Raw genomic sequence first — 16,828 nt, 5'->3', positions numbered from 1 at the left:
TAGAAACAAAGGATCCCACAAAAAACAAAGGATGAGTAGCATGTTAGATATTAACATGCAAGTTATCACACTGGGATATTTTTATCAGAGTGGGAAGGTCACAATCTATAAACAATTAAGAGCTCATGGAAGTCCTCCGATAGTATCAACAGAACATTACTGCAACCCAGAGAACCGATGCACAACCCACCCACAATTGTGGACTAGAAGCTGGAAGAAATGGTGGCCAAAGTTCTGAATTATTTCAGGGGTTTCGAAAAGCCTAGAAGAGCAACTGCCCTTGGCAATGCCAGAACCAGGTCCCCGTAAGGACGATGCTGAGTCATACATTGCTCCCACTTCCAGGAGAGCAAACCGCAGTTAGAGGGATATGAGTGTCTTCTTCCCCCAGCTTAAAGTCTCCTAACAGCCAGTTTTAAACAAATTCTTAATTTGCAGAAAAGAAATGACTCATTCCTTCTGCCCTGTGTTATTCAAACGTTGTGCAGATCATTTATGTCACATGTACACATGTAAAAAACATGCAAATATGATCCTTACATGAGACTCTGTCTTTCTGAACTCATTCAGACTTCGTGTGTTATGGTTGGATGTAAAACTAATGGTAAAATATATTCACACTAAATGGAGTGAGCAGAAATGGGGGGGACCCCGGGGAATCTACATTGTTCTTTAATAGCTAACATGCAATTTTTAGGGGGTCTTGGAAGCCAAACTTTCTCATCACCTGAAAATAAGCTAAGAAATCAGAGCGTTCCTCGTCTTTTCTATTTACACAATGCTTGTTTGCCTTTACCTCTCCTAATAATACATGCTCAAAAAGACACCTAAAAACCAAATTCTTGAGCCAACCACATGGCTAAAACACCGCAGGATGGAAGCCCAGAATTCATTTTAATGTGTAGTATTCCCTAGACTGTGACAGAATTCAGGTTTCAATTAACCTTCTCCAGGCTCCCCAAACCAAAAAGAATCTAGCGGGTTGTTAACATATTCATAAATAAACAAATGCTCGGTCTCTTGGCAGGGTGCCAGGACATGGTGCCAGGGAGGGATCCAGGCATCTATGGTGAAGCCATGGGGGTCTTTCACTTCCCTCCCTCTATGGGACTGGACCAGCGACGGATGCCACTCCTGGCTTTCTGAGCATCTTTATGTCTACATTTATGGAATCCTGTGGGCAAGATGTCCACAGAAGAGGCCTGACATGCAGCCAGAATTGCTGAACGAGGCGCTGCTTCAAGCGCATGAACACTCCAGGCTGGGTGTTGGCAAAAGGAAGTTGTCTATAGGTCTGCGGAGCAGTCCTTCCCAAACGTTAATGTGCATACACATCACCCAGGGATCCTATTAAAATGCAGATTCCCACTGGGCAGGATAATGGTGCACTGATGCTGCTGGTCTGAGGACCCCACTTTGAGTAGCGATGTTGTAAAGTGAGCACAAGAGTTGGGATGCCTGGGTGGCTCAGTCGGTTAAGCGGCTGCCTTCGGCCCAGGTCATGATGCCAGGGTCCTGGGATCGAGCCCCGCATCGGGCTCCTTGCTCAGCAAGGAGCCTGCTTCTCCCTCTCTCTCCCTCTGCTTGTGCTCTGTCAAATAAATAAAATCTAAAAAAAAAAAAAGTAAAGTGAGCACAAGACCATTCGGTTCACAATTAAATAAACATGGTTTGGACACATCCCAGGTGCCAGGCAGTGTGCCCTCCACTGAAAACACAAAGACAATAAGACAAGGGCCCTGCTTAGAGGAGCCTGCCATGTAAGAGGAGAGGGAGCTTATAACGCAGTACTCATTGAGATTCTTTGCATTACAAGGAAGAAAAAGCTCATCCAAAATGGCTCAAGTGAAAAAAGGGAATGTCCCTGGCTCCTTGTATTTGCAAAGCCCAAGTAAGGCCGACTTCAGGTCCAGTTGGAAGCAGAGCTAAAATGTCACCAAGACCTAGTTTTCCTTTCTCCACCAAGACCTAGTTTCTCTCTCTCCATCGTTTTGCTCTTCTTCCTGTGGTTTGACTCCTTTCTTCTTTTTTTTTTTTTAAGATTTTATTTATTTGACAGAGAGAGACACAGCAAGAGAGGGAACATAAGCAGGGGGAGTGGGAGAGGGAGAAGCAGGCTTCCCGCTGAGCAGGGAGGCCGATGCGGGGCTTGATCCCAGGACCCTGATATCATGACCTGAGCCGAAGGCAGATGCTTAAAGACTGAGCCACCCATAGGCTCTCTCTTAATGAGAGTGCCTGTCAATTCGGATGTCTCAGAAAAAACTCAAGGTATCTATCTCATTGGATCTAATTGGGTCATGTGCTCAGCCCTTAACCAATCACTGTGTCCTGAGAAGTCAGACGTTCAGCCTGGCAAACCCTAGAGTTTAGGATGGAGTTAGCTCCTGCAAAACCACCTGTACCTAGAGAGCAGAAGGCATGGATTCCCAAAAGAAAATCAAGAGTTGGATGCTGAGCAGCCAAAGCCCACAGTCACCACTGCAAAGGTGTGATACAAGCCTGTGCAGGGGGCAATGAGAGCATGGAGAAAAGCACTGATACTCGATAAATGATAGTCTATCAACAACGATGGGGGGGGAGGGGCGGGGAAGGACCAGCCGCAGGGCAAAGCATGCAGAATCTGGAAAGGACCAGGCCCTGGCTGGTTCGTTGGGGGCCTTCAACTCAACACTGTCCCACCTCCCCCTCAACCGTGGTGTAATTCAGTCACTCCAGAAATATTTCATTACACTACTTCCTATGCAGATGAGAAATGAAAAGTGTGGTTAAATTGCTCCCGAGATTAGAAGTAAATTGGAATGTAGACTAGCTTGACACACATCAAAGACTTAAAAGCCAGTGTAAGTACTATACAGCTGAGTGCTAACTGGTGCTCACAGGAAAAAGGCATTGGTGTGAACTGGAATAGAAGCTTCCACAAGGCATGAACACACAGATGCTGGTTTGTGCATTGGGCTGTGATAAGACCAAACAAGTAGTGGGCAAGGACAGTGTCATCTTCAGAAACCAGGGACACCTGCAAGATGTGAGCACCCAGGTCAGTGACCTCCTCTCCACCATGGCCTCTGCCACCATTATCCGTGACTTCGGTATTCATGTTGACATCTGACATCTTAGCCCTTCAGCTTCTTAACATCTCCACCTTCAGTCCAACACAACTACCAACTGCCTTAGCCCTTGACCAGTAACAACTACAGAAATGTAGGTTTCAGGAATTCCTGACCAACATTTTACATTTTATCCTGCCCGAATTACTTGTATTTTTTTATTTTATTTTTATTTATATAAAATCTCAAATCTTGGATCTCACTGAGCCTCAATCTAGCATCCCTCCTATTTTCCCCCAATCCATTACACATCATCCGGTAAGCCGTCTTCTTTACACTTAACCTAAAACAGCAGGATGTAGCTAGAGAAATGTGCAACTTGTAAATTCATTATCCCCACAAATGCCAAAAAATAGCAGTGATAATTATGCTAATGACAATGGTGATATCATTATCATTTCACATGTGTTGAGTATCATTTATGAGCCAGCCTGATTCTCGATTTTGAGTCAGTAAGTACATAATTCTCTTTGGATTAATTTAGCGCAGTGTTTCTCAATGGAACCACTACTGGCATTTTTAGTGGGACAATTCTTCATACATGGGACTGTCCTGTGCATGGCAGAACATTCAGCATTACTCCCCAGTCCTGGCAACACACACACACACATACACACGCACATGGCCCCCAATCCACCCTCCCAACCAGATTGTAGGAACAGTCCCACACCCAGTTGAGAACCACTGGCTGAGTGAAAAGAGCACTAACTTGAGCATCAGAACTGACATTGACTATACTTTGAGACCTTGAGCAAACAACCTAGCCTCTCTGACTACCAGGTTATTCTCCTGTAAAAGGTGGATCATAATCTTACTTCTGCCTAGAGGTGGCAAGTTTCAAGTGATCTCATAAAATACTAGTGAGAATATTTAGTGTATTCATTAAGATTATGTTTGGCTGTGACAAAAAAGTGGCAGCAACAGCATAAACAATTAGATGTTGATTTTTCCCACATCACAGGTATCCTGAAGGCTGGTCGTCCAAGGCCGGTGCGGAATCATCCCCTGTATCATCAGTGTCCCCAGCTTCTGTCTTTCTGCAAGTTGCCTTTACCTTCATGGCTGCCTCTCAGTCATGAAATAGAGTCCCCACTTCCAGACTCAATCTGCAAGAAAGATAGAAAGAAAGGGAAGGAGGAAGGAAGGAAGAAGACGAAACAGGCAAGAAAAAGCTTTGTCTGTATCAGAAACATAACACTTGCTCCAAAATCCCCAGCAGACTTCCATTTACACCTCACTGACCGTCACATGATCCTTCCCACCTACAAAGGAGACTGGAAATATTTTCAGCTGAGTACATTGCTTCCTTGAACAAAATGAAGGTTCTGTGAGTGAGAAAGAAGGGGAGAATGGATAGTGGGTGGGAAACCAGCAATATCTGCCATCCTGGGCAAGTTACAAAGCATTATGGAAGTATAGGGTGGCATTATGATTAGAACCTGTAGGAAAGCACATACCAAAATACAGTATCTACATGAATTTCACTACATAAATTCCATCTGGAGTCTCATTTATCCACATTACTTAAGACTAAATAAGTGAATGTCCTTATATATGTCCAACAGGCATGGTGGCCCAATTAGCTAATGAGGCACATCTCTGCCTCATTTTAACTTAACAATAGAATGAACCACCTTGTGTGTAGTGGACTCTAAAGAAAATAGCCCCCAATTATTCAAGATAACAGGAGAATAATACGTGTGTAAATGAATATAAAAAGACATTTATTGGTTTAAGGCTACCTGACATCCACCTCCCTACTTCTAATAATTGCATTCTGATTTTCTTGTGGGAAAATACTTTCCCACATTGTGTGCTCGTTGGTTGGACTGTCAGTCAAGGTGCCCTGCTCAGGTGCCAAGGAACAGACACCTGACCTAACCTCAGCCAATGCAACTCTCTCATCCAGCACTTTGAATATTGAATGTGTGAAGCAAGACAAAGAAGGGAGAGAGGGTGGGAGGGACAAAGGGAAAGGGAGAGGGAGAGAGAAACGGAGGGAGGAGGGAGACAGGGGAAAAGGAAAGAAAAAAGAAAGGATTGAAGAAGGGAAGGAAGGATGGAAGAAAAGAAGGAAGGAAGGATGGAAGAAAAGAAGGAAGGAAGGAAGGAAGGGGGGAGGGAGGGAGGGAGGGAAAGAAAGGGGGAGAGAAAAGAAGAGAGGAGAGAGGTGGGGAGGGCATGGGAGGGGAGAGGAGAGGACTCCAAATTGTCCAGCCTTGCTCCTTAGCTGTTCTTCAATTCTGTGGGTTCCCCACATCTTTTCCAGTTAATTTGTTATTTTTCTCAATGTAGATGAGTCAGTTTTGCAACCAAAGAACCTTGACCGATGCCTAACAGAATGACATTTTCAGACCACCCAGAAACTCAGCTGTTGGCTTTGGTTTCAACCTCATCTCCTACTAAAGCTTGACCAGAATCCCAAACGGCACTCCTTCTCTGATCCCCAGACATTCTATAGAGACATTGAGAAATACTGGAGTGGTCAAAAGACTAGTGAGAACCAAGAAAATAAAAAGTCCTAGGATGAGAATGTCAAAGAGCCCCCCATTGGGAATCAGGAGCTGTGATTTCTAGTTTGTGCTCTTCCTCCAACTGGGGACAGAGAGCACATCTCACGGCCTTTCTGCACCTCAGTTTCCACACTTGTAAATGACTGACCTGACTCTATCACAACTGTTTTTATAAGATACCAACACTTCTTAACTTTACTAGGTCTGCACATGCCCACTGAGTTCCTACCCTCAAACAGTTAACAAACCATATATATCAGCCTCCTGACATTCTCCCTCCTTGAGCCCTGCTCCTCCGCCTACCTTGTCCTTTATAATTTACATAAGATTGCCTAGAAGCCCCATCTCAAACTTGGAGAGAAATTCCCCTCCCTTCCAAACTCCCCCTGCCCCCGCCCCGGGGTCTCCTGGGGTAAGTCAACCCTTCCAGGGTGGACTACAGAATTTGCGAATTCTTCTCTGCATTTCACCGGTTGTGGTTTCTTGACCCATGCCATTCTGGCTGGCACTACTCTGATCCCTTCTACCTGCAAAGCCCCAACCACCCAAGGTGAAGCATGTAGCAGCCTTTACTGGAGGTTTGGGCGACAGAGGCAGCTACAGTGCAGCTCGGTGGGGCAAACGATGCCAAGCTGAACATCAATCTTCCTGCCCTTGGCCATTCTCTTCTTGGGAGCATCGCGGCAGCGTCCCTTCCTTGGGCGCCAGCATCCTGAGCCCCCTGTCAAGTTGCTTATCCCCTGTCATTCCTCCCTTTACCTCTCCCCTCTCCATTCACTCTTTTTCTCCCAACCCCAAAATGTCCTGTCCAGGTGTTTTCTTCCCACCACCTAAAGGGCCTGTTACTTGTTTGGCCAACAAAGGCCATTCTGAAAGGAATTTTGTCCAACAGCACTTAAACCAACAGTTAACCTTTCTCTTTCTGCTGCATAAAAATGCATCTCTAAAGATACAGATAACACCTGTTCTTTGGCTGAAGGCATAATGCCTCAAGCATTCAGGAGGTATTTCTCAGAAAGCATTTGGCTGGGACAAAAAGACTTGCATTTTGTTGGTATCCCTTAATGGAAAGAGTGTGATCTCTGATCTACCAAGCAAAAAGAAAGAGGCTTTGTCACTTACTAGCTATGTGACCTTAGGAAAAGGACCCATCTAAACCTACATTGTTCTTCTGTAAAATAAAGACAATAATAATACTTATTCCATACGATTGTGGTGAGGATAAAATAGAATCATACATAAAAAGCGCTGTGCACAGTGACTGGCCCATAACAAATGATCTACAAAGGGTAAATGATGGTATTATGATTATTACCATCATCACTGCTACTTACGGCACTTAAAAGTGAAATCAAAATGGTGATAGCAAGTTGTAAAGAGCACAGCACATCAAGAAGTCACTTGGGGGGCGCCTGGGTGGCTCAGTTGGTTGGGCGACTGCCTTCGGCTCGGGTCATGATCCTGAAGTCCCGGGATCGAGTCCCTCATCGGGCTCCCTGCTCGGCGGGGAGTCTGCTTCTCCCTCTGACCCTCCTCCCTGTGATGCTGTCTCTCATTCTCTCTCTCTCAAATAAATAAATAAAATCTTTAAAAAAAAAAAAAAAGAAGTCACTTGGGAAGTGCGGAAATATAAATGAAAAACTATGTGCAACAAAGACTTAACCTAAATAAAGGGCACTTGGAACTCACGTCCTGGGAAGGATACCGGTCTCACTAGCAAGTAGGGCTGGTTAAATAACGGGGCTAAAAACTATAAATGTGAATACCGTTATTTCAGAAAGAAAATGTGTTTCATTTATATTTTTCTTTGAAAAAGGAATCACATAATACCCTCCTTCATCCAAAGATATTGAGCACCAAGATGAGAACATCAAATATCTTAATTCCTCCCAGGAGCTCGTTCAGCCCTAGAGAGAATAAGAGTTTGCCAGAGTAACTGGGACATCTGAAAATGGAAATGGAATATTTAGACCTCCATGTTGTTTCTTGAAAATTTCCAGTCCCTGGAAAGGTTAAAAGAGAATCACAGTGGAGGTAAGCACCACACATCAAAAACAGATACACAGCCTCAGCCTCCTTTACAGTAATACATTTTCCTACTGGGCTCTTTAAAAATTGCATCATTTCTGTTGGACTGTAGTTCAGTTGTTACTTTTCTTGGTTGGGGGGACTCCATTATTGTTTCTCTGTTTCAAACACTAACATGGAAGGATCACATTCGAGGCCTTCCACGGGCATGATTTGGTATATTCCTTTTGCCCATATTAATTTGCCTTCCTTTTCAGCTTTTGTGTGCCACACATATGAAGTTCAAGACATCATGGAATGTAGCATACTACTCTAAAGCTTCTTGGACAGTGTCTGCCCCTCAATCCCTTTTGCTCTGTCTTCTTGGGCTACGTCTTTCATTTCGCACTCACTTACTAAAGACCTGTGAGCAAGACACTGCTTCGGTGCTGGGGAGATAAACACACACACAAATAGGATCTGGTCCCTTCCCTCCTGAAGAACCTAGACTAGGAGAGGAAGTAGGCTATGAACCAAGAGTCTCGATCTGCAGTGACTCCCACCGATAGATCTGTGCACAAGGCAGTAAGGGGAAGGGGGGACAGAAAGACACTTGTGCATCTTAGAGCTGGGCCAATAAATAAAACCTTCAGAAAGATCCAGGATCTTCAATTATGAGTAGGAATTCACAAAGCAAAAAGAAGAAATGGGAGGCAGGAGGTGGAGAAGGTGGAGAACCTGCTACCCAGAGGAAAATGGGACATATCACACCTATAATAAAAACAAACTTAGGCAACTAAGCACAATGAGGAGGCACACCAGTTGGCTTAATACATCTTGCACCTTTACTCTTTGAGTTTATTGTGACTTGACCTTCTTCTCTTCCATACATAAGCTTTCTCTCTCTATTATACACAAAGCAAAATCAGAGTCCCACGGTAGTTCCAGAAGGAAGGGAACATTGTCATTAGCGGAACTCACCAGTATCCTAACATGCTAAGGACAAAGAGGGCATGCTCGCCATCCTCATGGAAGACGTCTAACCTGTTCTTATGGGGATTCCCACAACACAAGCTGTCTTGCACCTGACCAATCCCGAGAACACTCAGTCTCAAGTGTTCTCAAGCCCAGCTGATGACTCACAGGGGCTTTTCAATCACTTGCTGCAATTACTAAGGATCATTTGTCATGTGTGCATGCACCTCCTTAGAATTCCATCATGCAAAGTGCATTTGTCTCGCTAGGAGGTCTTTGCTTTAATTATAGTTACACACGATAACTCCTACCTTTGCACCGATTTCCCAGGAACTTGAGGGCCACCATTATTTGCTCTCTCGTCTAGCTGGGCGTTTCAGTCCCTGCACCCGGACCCAGGAGTGCCTCCAGGGCATACAACCTGCGCAGTTAGCCAGCCCCACGCACAGAAGGACCCCGTGCTTGGCTTAATTCTTATGCTATTGCTGAACTGAAATGCTTAAAAGCTTTTTAACAAGGGGTTCCACACTTTCATTTTGCACTGAGCTCCACAAATTATGTAGCTGGTCCTATCTAGGGGACTAACTGCTTGAAGGTGAGTTTCTGTCAAGCCCTTGCCTAGACACCCAAGATGGGAGCCATTTTGATCATAGCGATCATTCTCACCCTCATTCTCCTGGCAGGGTGACTATCACAAACCTGCAAGCTCAGGCAGCCCCAAAACACCTTTTGACGTCTGATCACAAATAACCAGTTCCACCAAAAGTTAAGCTTTGGCCTTGGCCATACTTGATCATTCTTTATCATCCTGCCAAGTCTGCGGATAGGCTCCTACTCCTTCAAGGCTCCTCCAAGTTTACAAACAATACCACCTCCAAACACTGGTTCATAAAGTTTCCCATTCTATAAACTTAACGTGTTATTCAGGATTTAACAGTTTCCTTAGCATAATTCGATTAAGGGTGTGCAGAATTGCATCAGCTGTAATAAAAGTCAAGTCCTGTAATTTCAGTTATTAAACACTTGTACAAGAGCCTGTACCAAGCAGCTGTGAACTTGAGCCGCAAAAGTGTCAGCTGGGATGCCCAGAAAAGTGGGAAAGGATATGAGCAAATTATGTTCTTCCTGTGACAGATTTGAGAGGGCCCCCTCAAGGTGAGTGACAATGGGGTCTGTAAATTGCACATTTACCTCAAGCCATCCCCTCACGCAGCTCAGGCCATTCCTCACATTGCGATTGTCATTTACTACCTGTCCACACTGGATCCTGACACAGAACTGTCATAGGTTGTGATAGAATCATCGGCCACTCACTCTCCCGAGGCCTGAAATCAAAAGCATCACTCCCCACATACCTCTTTACAGGCATTAAAACATCCTCTTCCCCTCCCCCCGCCCCCGGCCCGGACCTGAAGACGATGCAGGAACTCAACTGCATGTGTGGGTGCGCGGGGGTGTCATGTGGAGGGAGGGAAGACGGTTGGGGGAGGGTGGTAAAGTGACACCTCGGCCTTATTCACAACTACAGATAAGACATGCTTTTTTATTTCCCTCTTGGTCTTTCTGAAGTCATCTCTAGAGACGGGGTTTCAAACATGATCTTTATTTCATTGCTGAGACCCAGGGAATATTAATTAACAGCCTTACTCAGATTCACATTAATTTCAAACCGACAGCATAATCCAGCCGCAACTACACCGTCTGCAACAAGAAATCCTGGACAGGACTGGCCACAGCCAGGCAGGGATGCATGGGAACAGGCAAGCATTGTCTCATTCAGCATCCACAAGAGGCCAAACTTCCTGAAAGTAACTATTCCTCTGCCTGGTTAAACTGCACATTCAAAGCCCTCAAAATAATAAACAAATATGATAACCTCAGAGCCCTCCCTTAGGTACGAAGGCAGCGTTTGTTCTTCAGGGATGTTTTGGTCCCTGCCTTTATCTTGTTAATGCAATTGAGAAAACAAATAATAAACGTCAAATCCTTCATTTGGAAATTTTAACTTCTCCACCTTCAGAAATTCTGAATTTTCGTTCCTAATTCCTCCGTGGGAAATATGAGCCTCTACCCGGTCCCCCTGGAAATCTTGCAGATGTTCCTGTTGCCCACTCCCCACATCTAAATGAAAAAGAGCCCAAGGCCCCCTTCCTCCAGCAAACTTTGGTGAACAGCCTGGCAATTTTTCTAAACAGGGAACACATTCTTCCACTCTTTCTCCCTTCTGAGCGCTTTGCACTTTTGATAGTTCGATACTTCATTCACTTACTTACCAAGTGTTTATCAAGTACTCACTATGCGGTGGACAATGAAGGGTCCAGGATTTGCCCCAGTCCCTGCCTGCAAGGTGCCCACGAGTCAGCCTGAATGAGGCCTTTGAGCGCCTCTGAGCTCCCTGAAATTCAAGCCCCCAGCCGTGCCACTGCCTTGTTCCAAACTCATATTTGTTGACTAAATGCACCGGGTAGACTTCGTTTTATAAATAGAGCTTTCTAATTAACAAAGGAATTCCAAAGTCAAAGGGGTCAGTCAGGCGTGCTATCAGCTGAGCAGAATTTGAAAATAAAAATCATTCTGATAAGTCACTCTGAAGAATATTTCCTCCTGGCTGATGGACATATTGCCAAGTTGGGAAACGTGAAGGGATCGCCTTCACATCTGCTGCCGCAGAAATGGTCACGGGCGCGGCTGCAGTTTGCTGTGGCCCAGGTCTGCTCGCACCAGGGGCTGACAGAAGCTTATTAACGCCAAAAAATGCTTCGCTCCTTCTCAAACCCGTGGAAGCTGAATGTCACTGATACGACTATCTCGGCCGTTAGCGGGGGCTACACCTGTCTCGCCTTCCTAGAAGGCAGCTACGTACAAAGCTCCAGGAGTCACAGTTCGCCTTTTCCAATTACAGAGTGGCAGAGTGGAGAGAAAGCATCTGCCACAAACAAGGGTATCGGGCAGAAACCCCGTTCCAACACCGCAAGGGGACAAATGTTGGCGTTTATGCTTCAAATTTCCTCTGAGCAGAGGCCACGAATGCTCTGCCTGCTGCAGAGGCTCCACGCAGCACCCGGGATTTTTTAAAAACAAAAGATCCAAACACATCGCAATTCTACTTTAACACAAAGTCCTTAGATATACTGAGAGGAGAATGAATTCCACTGTTTAAAAAACCCTTCACTCAAAAACGAAGCATGAATTTTACTGTGATTAAGTGAGAAGAGCTGATTCTAACGCCACATGAAATTTGTTTTTAAATGGTTATTTTATTCAGAATGGTTGCCTTTTAATGACGCTGTCTTGATTTCCTGTTAAACCTATTTCATCGATAGTCATCCAACATTAATATTTATTTTTTTCATTTAATTTTAAAGTATTCTTAAATTAAAGCTATTGGCAATATTCTACTGCTGCCGGTGATAATTCCGCAGAGGCGCTACCATGAAAATATCATAGAAAACATGATCAATGTGTTATAGCTGTCATCTGGTTTAATAAACACAATACTCTAAACTATTTTAGGAAATTAAGAACTAGCCATTCTAGAGTATGTTATAAAATCCACTGCTAAATACAACTCTTTTTTTTAACTTCTGTGCTCCTTTATCTTGAACTCTTAACAATGTAGTTAGATTTCACATTGTAATGAAAATTATGCTTAAGATTCTTACATTCTTATACTTAAGGATCACCTTGGGTTAAAATCTTTCCCATGTACATATTATTTTTCATCATATTTTCCTTCAAATCCCCCGCATTTAACCAACACGGGTTGGCCTGCCGAGATTTCACAATAAATTATAGTAAAATAAAGTCATGATGATCTCGAACTTGTACCGTCTATAATGAAATATATAACTACACTGTCTCTTGTACCTATTTAGGCTTTAAAACTTCGTACTGTAATATGACATTCTACAGAATGCTTCAGTAGAAATGGGCTCGGGACGGCAGCACAACATTACCATTGCCAGAAAACTGGCATGGTTTTCTCCCTGGAAAATACCAAATCTCAAAATCCAACACATTTACTCATAATTCATTTTCATTTCCTCTTTCCCAGAATTCATTTTCATATCTAAAAGAAGCTCTTGGCTGAAGCCTTCTACTGTCTGCAACATGTTATAGCTTCTTTGCAATTTCACTTTTAGGAAACACAGTAAGGAAAAGTAATGCACCCTCATGGGCATCCCTCGTAAGCCATGACAAATTCATATTCTTGTTTTGCACTGATTTGAATGGGAAGCAAGAAAGAAAAGGAGAAACCTGTGAGTGCCCTTATAGCTCACAGGTGAAACTTCCCTTTTCAAACGCCTCCATGTACTGGGTCACAGGCAGGAAAACACTCCAGACATATAGACTTGTCATTTTTCTAACCAAAGAAGTTGCTACCATCATCAACAATACCTTCACGCTCCTTTTTGAGGTCTGTTTTAAACATCAGAAATTTTTTTTTTACTTATATACTTTTCTTCCAAAAAACCCTTTTTCTGAACTAACCTCAGAACCAAAACATGTCTCCGCTTCAAGGTTCCCCAGTCTTAACTGAACAGTAATCAAAATCCAATGCTTCAAACCCCCAAGGGAGCTGCTTCTTCATTTCTGTGCTCAAAGTGGAACAGGAAAGGAGTGCGAGCTTTTCCCTCCACTGCCTTGCTTGGTGTTTGCCTTTAGAATTCGAAGGTCTGTCCCCATTCCTGCACTCCTGACAGGCTGTGATTTATACGTGAGAAAACAACTCCAAGGTTCTTATCAAGGAGTCAGAAGCTGCTCCCACCCACCTTAGCGGTTTTCTAGGAAACAGACTGGGAAAGGGGGGTGGGGGGAGGGGAAGCAAATTCTGTCTGAAGCTACCCAGGACAAGTAGCATAGGTAAATCCAAAGTAATGGAGGCAAATATTAAAAAGAATATTATTTATTATCTTTTTTATTAATACTCACGGAGAACCTTTGCTTTTTACACAAGTCTACTTTTAGAAGAATGCCTCCTCGGCTATCGTGCCCAATGGAGCTCTGTGCTCGGGCCAACTTCCAACTTCCCCTTTCTCTACCCCACCCCTCACGACCAAATTACTCTTGTACATGTTCACAGATACCACGAAAATTTTGTAAACAAGATTTACGTTACTGGATCTTGATTTAATCAACATCCCACTTCAAAACGGAAGGTAGGTAGGAGAGAGGGTAGGAAAGGGGAGAAAAAGGAAGGGAGAAAAGGCAGGGGAGAGGAGAGGAGGGGAGCTGGTCAGAACTTTCAAGTCTTGCCTTTGCTGAGATGTGTGCGTATTGTGGCTGTTCCTTGAAATTCAATGACTCAAAACATTGACAGCAAGTGCCTGTGTGGTTATTTATACTATATATCTATAATAGAATATGTGGGCTTCCTCAGTTTGGGTCTGGGCTGTTTTTGTTGCAATACACCACAATCCTCCTGTGGGTGTCTCCAAGGGAGTCGGGTCTGCCAGGAAACCCTCTCAAAGCCGGGGCTTCCGGAGCAGGGTCTTACTGAGGTCTTTGACCTCCTCGGGACTATTGACCCGCTCATAGCCCAGCACCGCCATGGGCTGGTAGCAAAACTCCTCCACCTGTTTGATCTGCTGGAAGGTGAGGGCCGTCCGCCAGGCGTTGGCGGCCTGCGTGGCGTTGCGCGCAGACACCACAAAGGGCTTAGAGGAGGAGCCTGAGCCACTGGTCATGTTGAGGGCAAACTGTTCCATTTCGGGGCTCACCAGCAGCCCCACAAAGTCGTACACCCTCCGTAGGGTCTTGACGGGGTCTCCCACTAGGTCCTCGTACCGCACTACCAGGTAGTGGCCTTGCAGCCAGTCAGGGGGCTGCAGGGCTGTCTGCAGTGTCTTGGCCATGCTGTTGCAGATGACCTCCATAGCGCCAAGAGCGTGGTAGTCCGCCGGGCCGCCCACACCCTCCTTCTTGACGCCCAGCTTGTGGCCAGCGGCCTCCAGGAAGGGCATGCGGTGGGCGCGCGGGTCCCGGCTGCGCACCACCTGAAGGCTCTCACGGATGAGACCGTGGCGCGAGCGGATGCGTGAGCTGGCCACGGCACGCGGATCGCGCACTAGGTGGATGACCTTGAGGTCCAGGGCAGGGTCGCGCAGCAGCGGCGCCAACACGGCCACGTCGAAGACACGCACGCCCTTGATGACCAGCGTGCGGTACTTGCGGCATTCCTCCTCAAAGCGCGCCAGGCGCTGCGGCGGGCACTTCTTGCACACGCGATCGTCCACCAGCCCCACGACCTCCTTGCGGTAGGCGGGGCAGAGTGGCGAGGAGCACACCACCTTGTTGGTGGCTGCACCGAAAATGCCCAGCGTGGTGAGGTTGCGCCCCCCGCTGCCCGCGGGGCTGTACAGCTGGAAGACCGAGAGGTCGCAGCGATAGAGAGCGCTCAGCATGTCCCGCGCAGCCCCTTGCAGGGAAACAGCGTCCCCTGGGTACAGTTTTTGCCACACGTGCCACACTGGCTCGTAGAGAAAGAACACCTCGGGGTTCTGGTTGAAGAGCTCACCAAAGAAAGAGGAGCCCGAGCGCCACGTGGTGAACACATACACCAACTGCCTCTTCTCTCCGCCACCCCCGGTGCCCCGAGTGCCATTGCGGGGAGGGGCCACCGCCCCTGCTGCGCCTGCTGCTGCGGCGGGGGCCGCCCCGACGGCGGCGGCGGCGGCAGGAGGGCGGTACGGAGTACGGGGGTCCAAGCGGGTGTGTGCGCGGGGCGGCACTGCCGGAGGAGGCCCCGGGCGCCCCCAGCCGCCCCCAGCCGCCCCCGCCGCGGCACCCAGCGGCCCGTCGGGGCTGCACTGCTGCAGCGGCTCCTTGTGCCACTTGTAGTCCAGGAGATTGAGCATGGTGAGCACCAGCAGCAGCGCATAGCCCGCGCACAGCACCAGCGCCTTCCTGCGGAACACCTTCATTCCGAGCGGGGACGCGGGCCAGCGACGGCCCGGGCGCCGGGGCCACGGCGGGAGCAGGGCGCGCGGCGCGGCGGCAGGCGCGGCCGGGAGCAACCGGGGGGGCGCGCCCGGGGGCAGGGCTCGCGGCGGGCTGCGGCTCATCACAGGCACAGCCGGGGCCGGCGGCGCGGCGGAGGCGGCCCTGCAGCCCAGGAGGGGGACGCAGCGGGCCGACTTCGCGCGCGGGGACTGGGGCCGCGGCTCCGAGGCGGGCGCGGCAGCAGCGGCGGCTGGTCCCCGACGCCCAAGGCTGGCTCTCCCATGGCAGCGGCTCCGAGAAAGACCTGCGAGGGGAAGCGGAGTAAGCCGATGCGCCCCAATCCTCCTCCCCACCCGCCTCTTCCACCTAAGTAACGCCCACCCTCGGGTCAGCCGGGCTCCCCCGCTCACCTGGAGCCGCGGGCGCACCCCGGAGCCGCCCGGGATCACGGCCGGGTGGTGTGTCCTGCTGTCACTCGTTCCTCGATTTCTCGCTCACAGTCCTTCCTGGGAGTCCCCGCGCCTAAGAGGGGGCCGTGGGACTCGGCAGCCCAAGCCCCGGGCAGTTTCCGGGCAGTGGGCGCCCTGCGGCTCGGGAAGGGAAACTTTCACCGGGCCTGGAACCCTGCTCCGCGCTCCGCTGAGCCCAGCGTGCCCAGCTCCAGCGGCGTCTCCGCCGACCTCTCGAGACCGCAGCTTCTTTCCTCGCTCCGGGGGGGCGAAGCCGGCTGGGGGAGGGGGCTTATACAGGACCCAGCTCCCGGCAAAGCGGCTCCGCCTTTCTCGCTGTCGGCCTCCGCGCCCGGAATCTTCCCATCTCTCTGGCGGCGGTGGATCGGGCGCAGCGCGACCCTGCAGCGACAGCAGCTGCTTCTTCCATCACTCGGAGGATGCCCGGGCCGGCATAGCCGGCAGCGCCCGCCGCTCCGCAGCCTCCGACTGGCCCGGGAGGAACCCTACACACACAACAATCGGCCAAGGAGCCTGAGTCGGCAGCGCTCCCTTGCCACCGCCTCCCCCCCCCCCCGCCCCCGCCGGCACCAGCCGCTTCTGCCCAACGAGGTATCGGGGCAGAGGAAGCCCCCGCCGCTGCCGCCGCCGCGCGAAAGCGGCGCCCGGGAGGATGCTGCTACCCGACTCCCCCTACGCGGAGCGGCTGCAACGCGCTCGGGCCAGCCTCTGCGCGGCTCCTGCCAGCCTGCGCCGGGTTGGTGCGCGCCGCCGTCTGTCGCTGCGGCTCCTCCCCTTCGCCGCGCTGCCCTCCTCCTCCGCCCGTCCCGTG

The 16,828-nt window shown here is 48.4% G+C and overlaps 1 protein-coding gene across 1 annotated transcript; it reads right to left on the bottom strand.

Annotated features, from left to right (window-relative positions):
- Window positions 1–10,192: 10,192 nt before the first annotated feature.
- On the bottom strand, window positions 10,193–16,139 carry CHST2 (carbohydrate sulfotransferase 2). Its single transcript, XM_006731766.3, has 2 exons — window positions 15,958–16,139; window positions 10,193–15,851 (listed from the first exon to the last, which is right to left on the bottom strand). The coding sequence occupies exon 2, from the start codon at window positions 15,667–15,669 to the stop codon at window positions 14,071–14,073; it is 1,599 nt and encodes a 532-aa protein (XP_006731829.2). The 5' UTR covers window positions 15,670–15,851; window positions 15,958–16,139; the 3' UTR covers window positions 10,193–14,070.
- Window positions 16,140–16,828: the final 689 nt, after the last annotated feature.

Source organism: Leptonychotes weddellii, chromosome 1 (assembly GCF_054177405.1).
Source record: "Leptonychotes weddellii isolate Sample4059 chromosome 1, ASM5417740v2, whole genome shotgun sequence".
Taxonomy (NCBI): domain Eukaryota; kingdom Metazoa; phylum Chordata; class Mammalia; order Carnivora; family Phocidae; genus Leptonychotes; species Leptonychotes weddellii.
The sequence above is the reverse complement of the archived record's forward strand: the minus strand, read 5'-3'. Positions and strand labels throughout refer to the sequence as shown.

Excerpts from the sequence above, each read along its gene's own strand:
- CHST2 (XM_006731766.3), bottom strand. The coding sequence starts at position 15,669 with ATGAGCCGCAGCCCGCCGCGAGCCCTGCCCCCGGGCGCGCCCCCCCGG.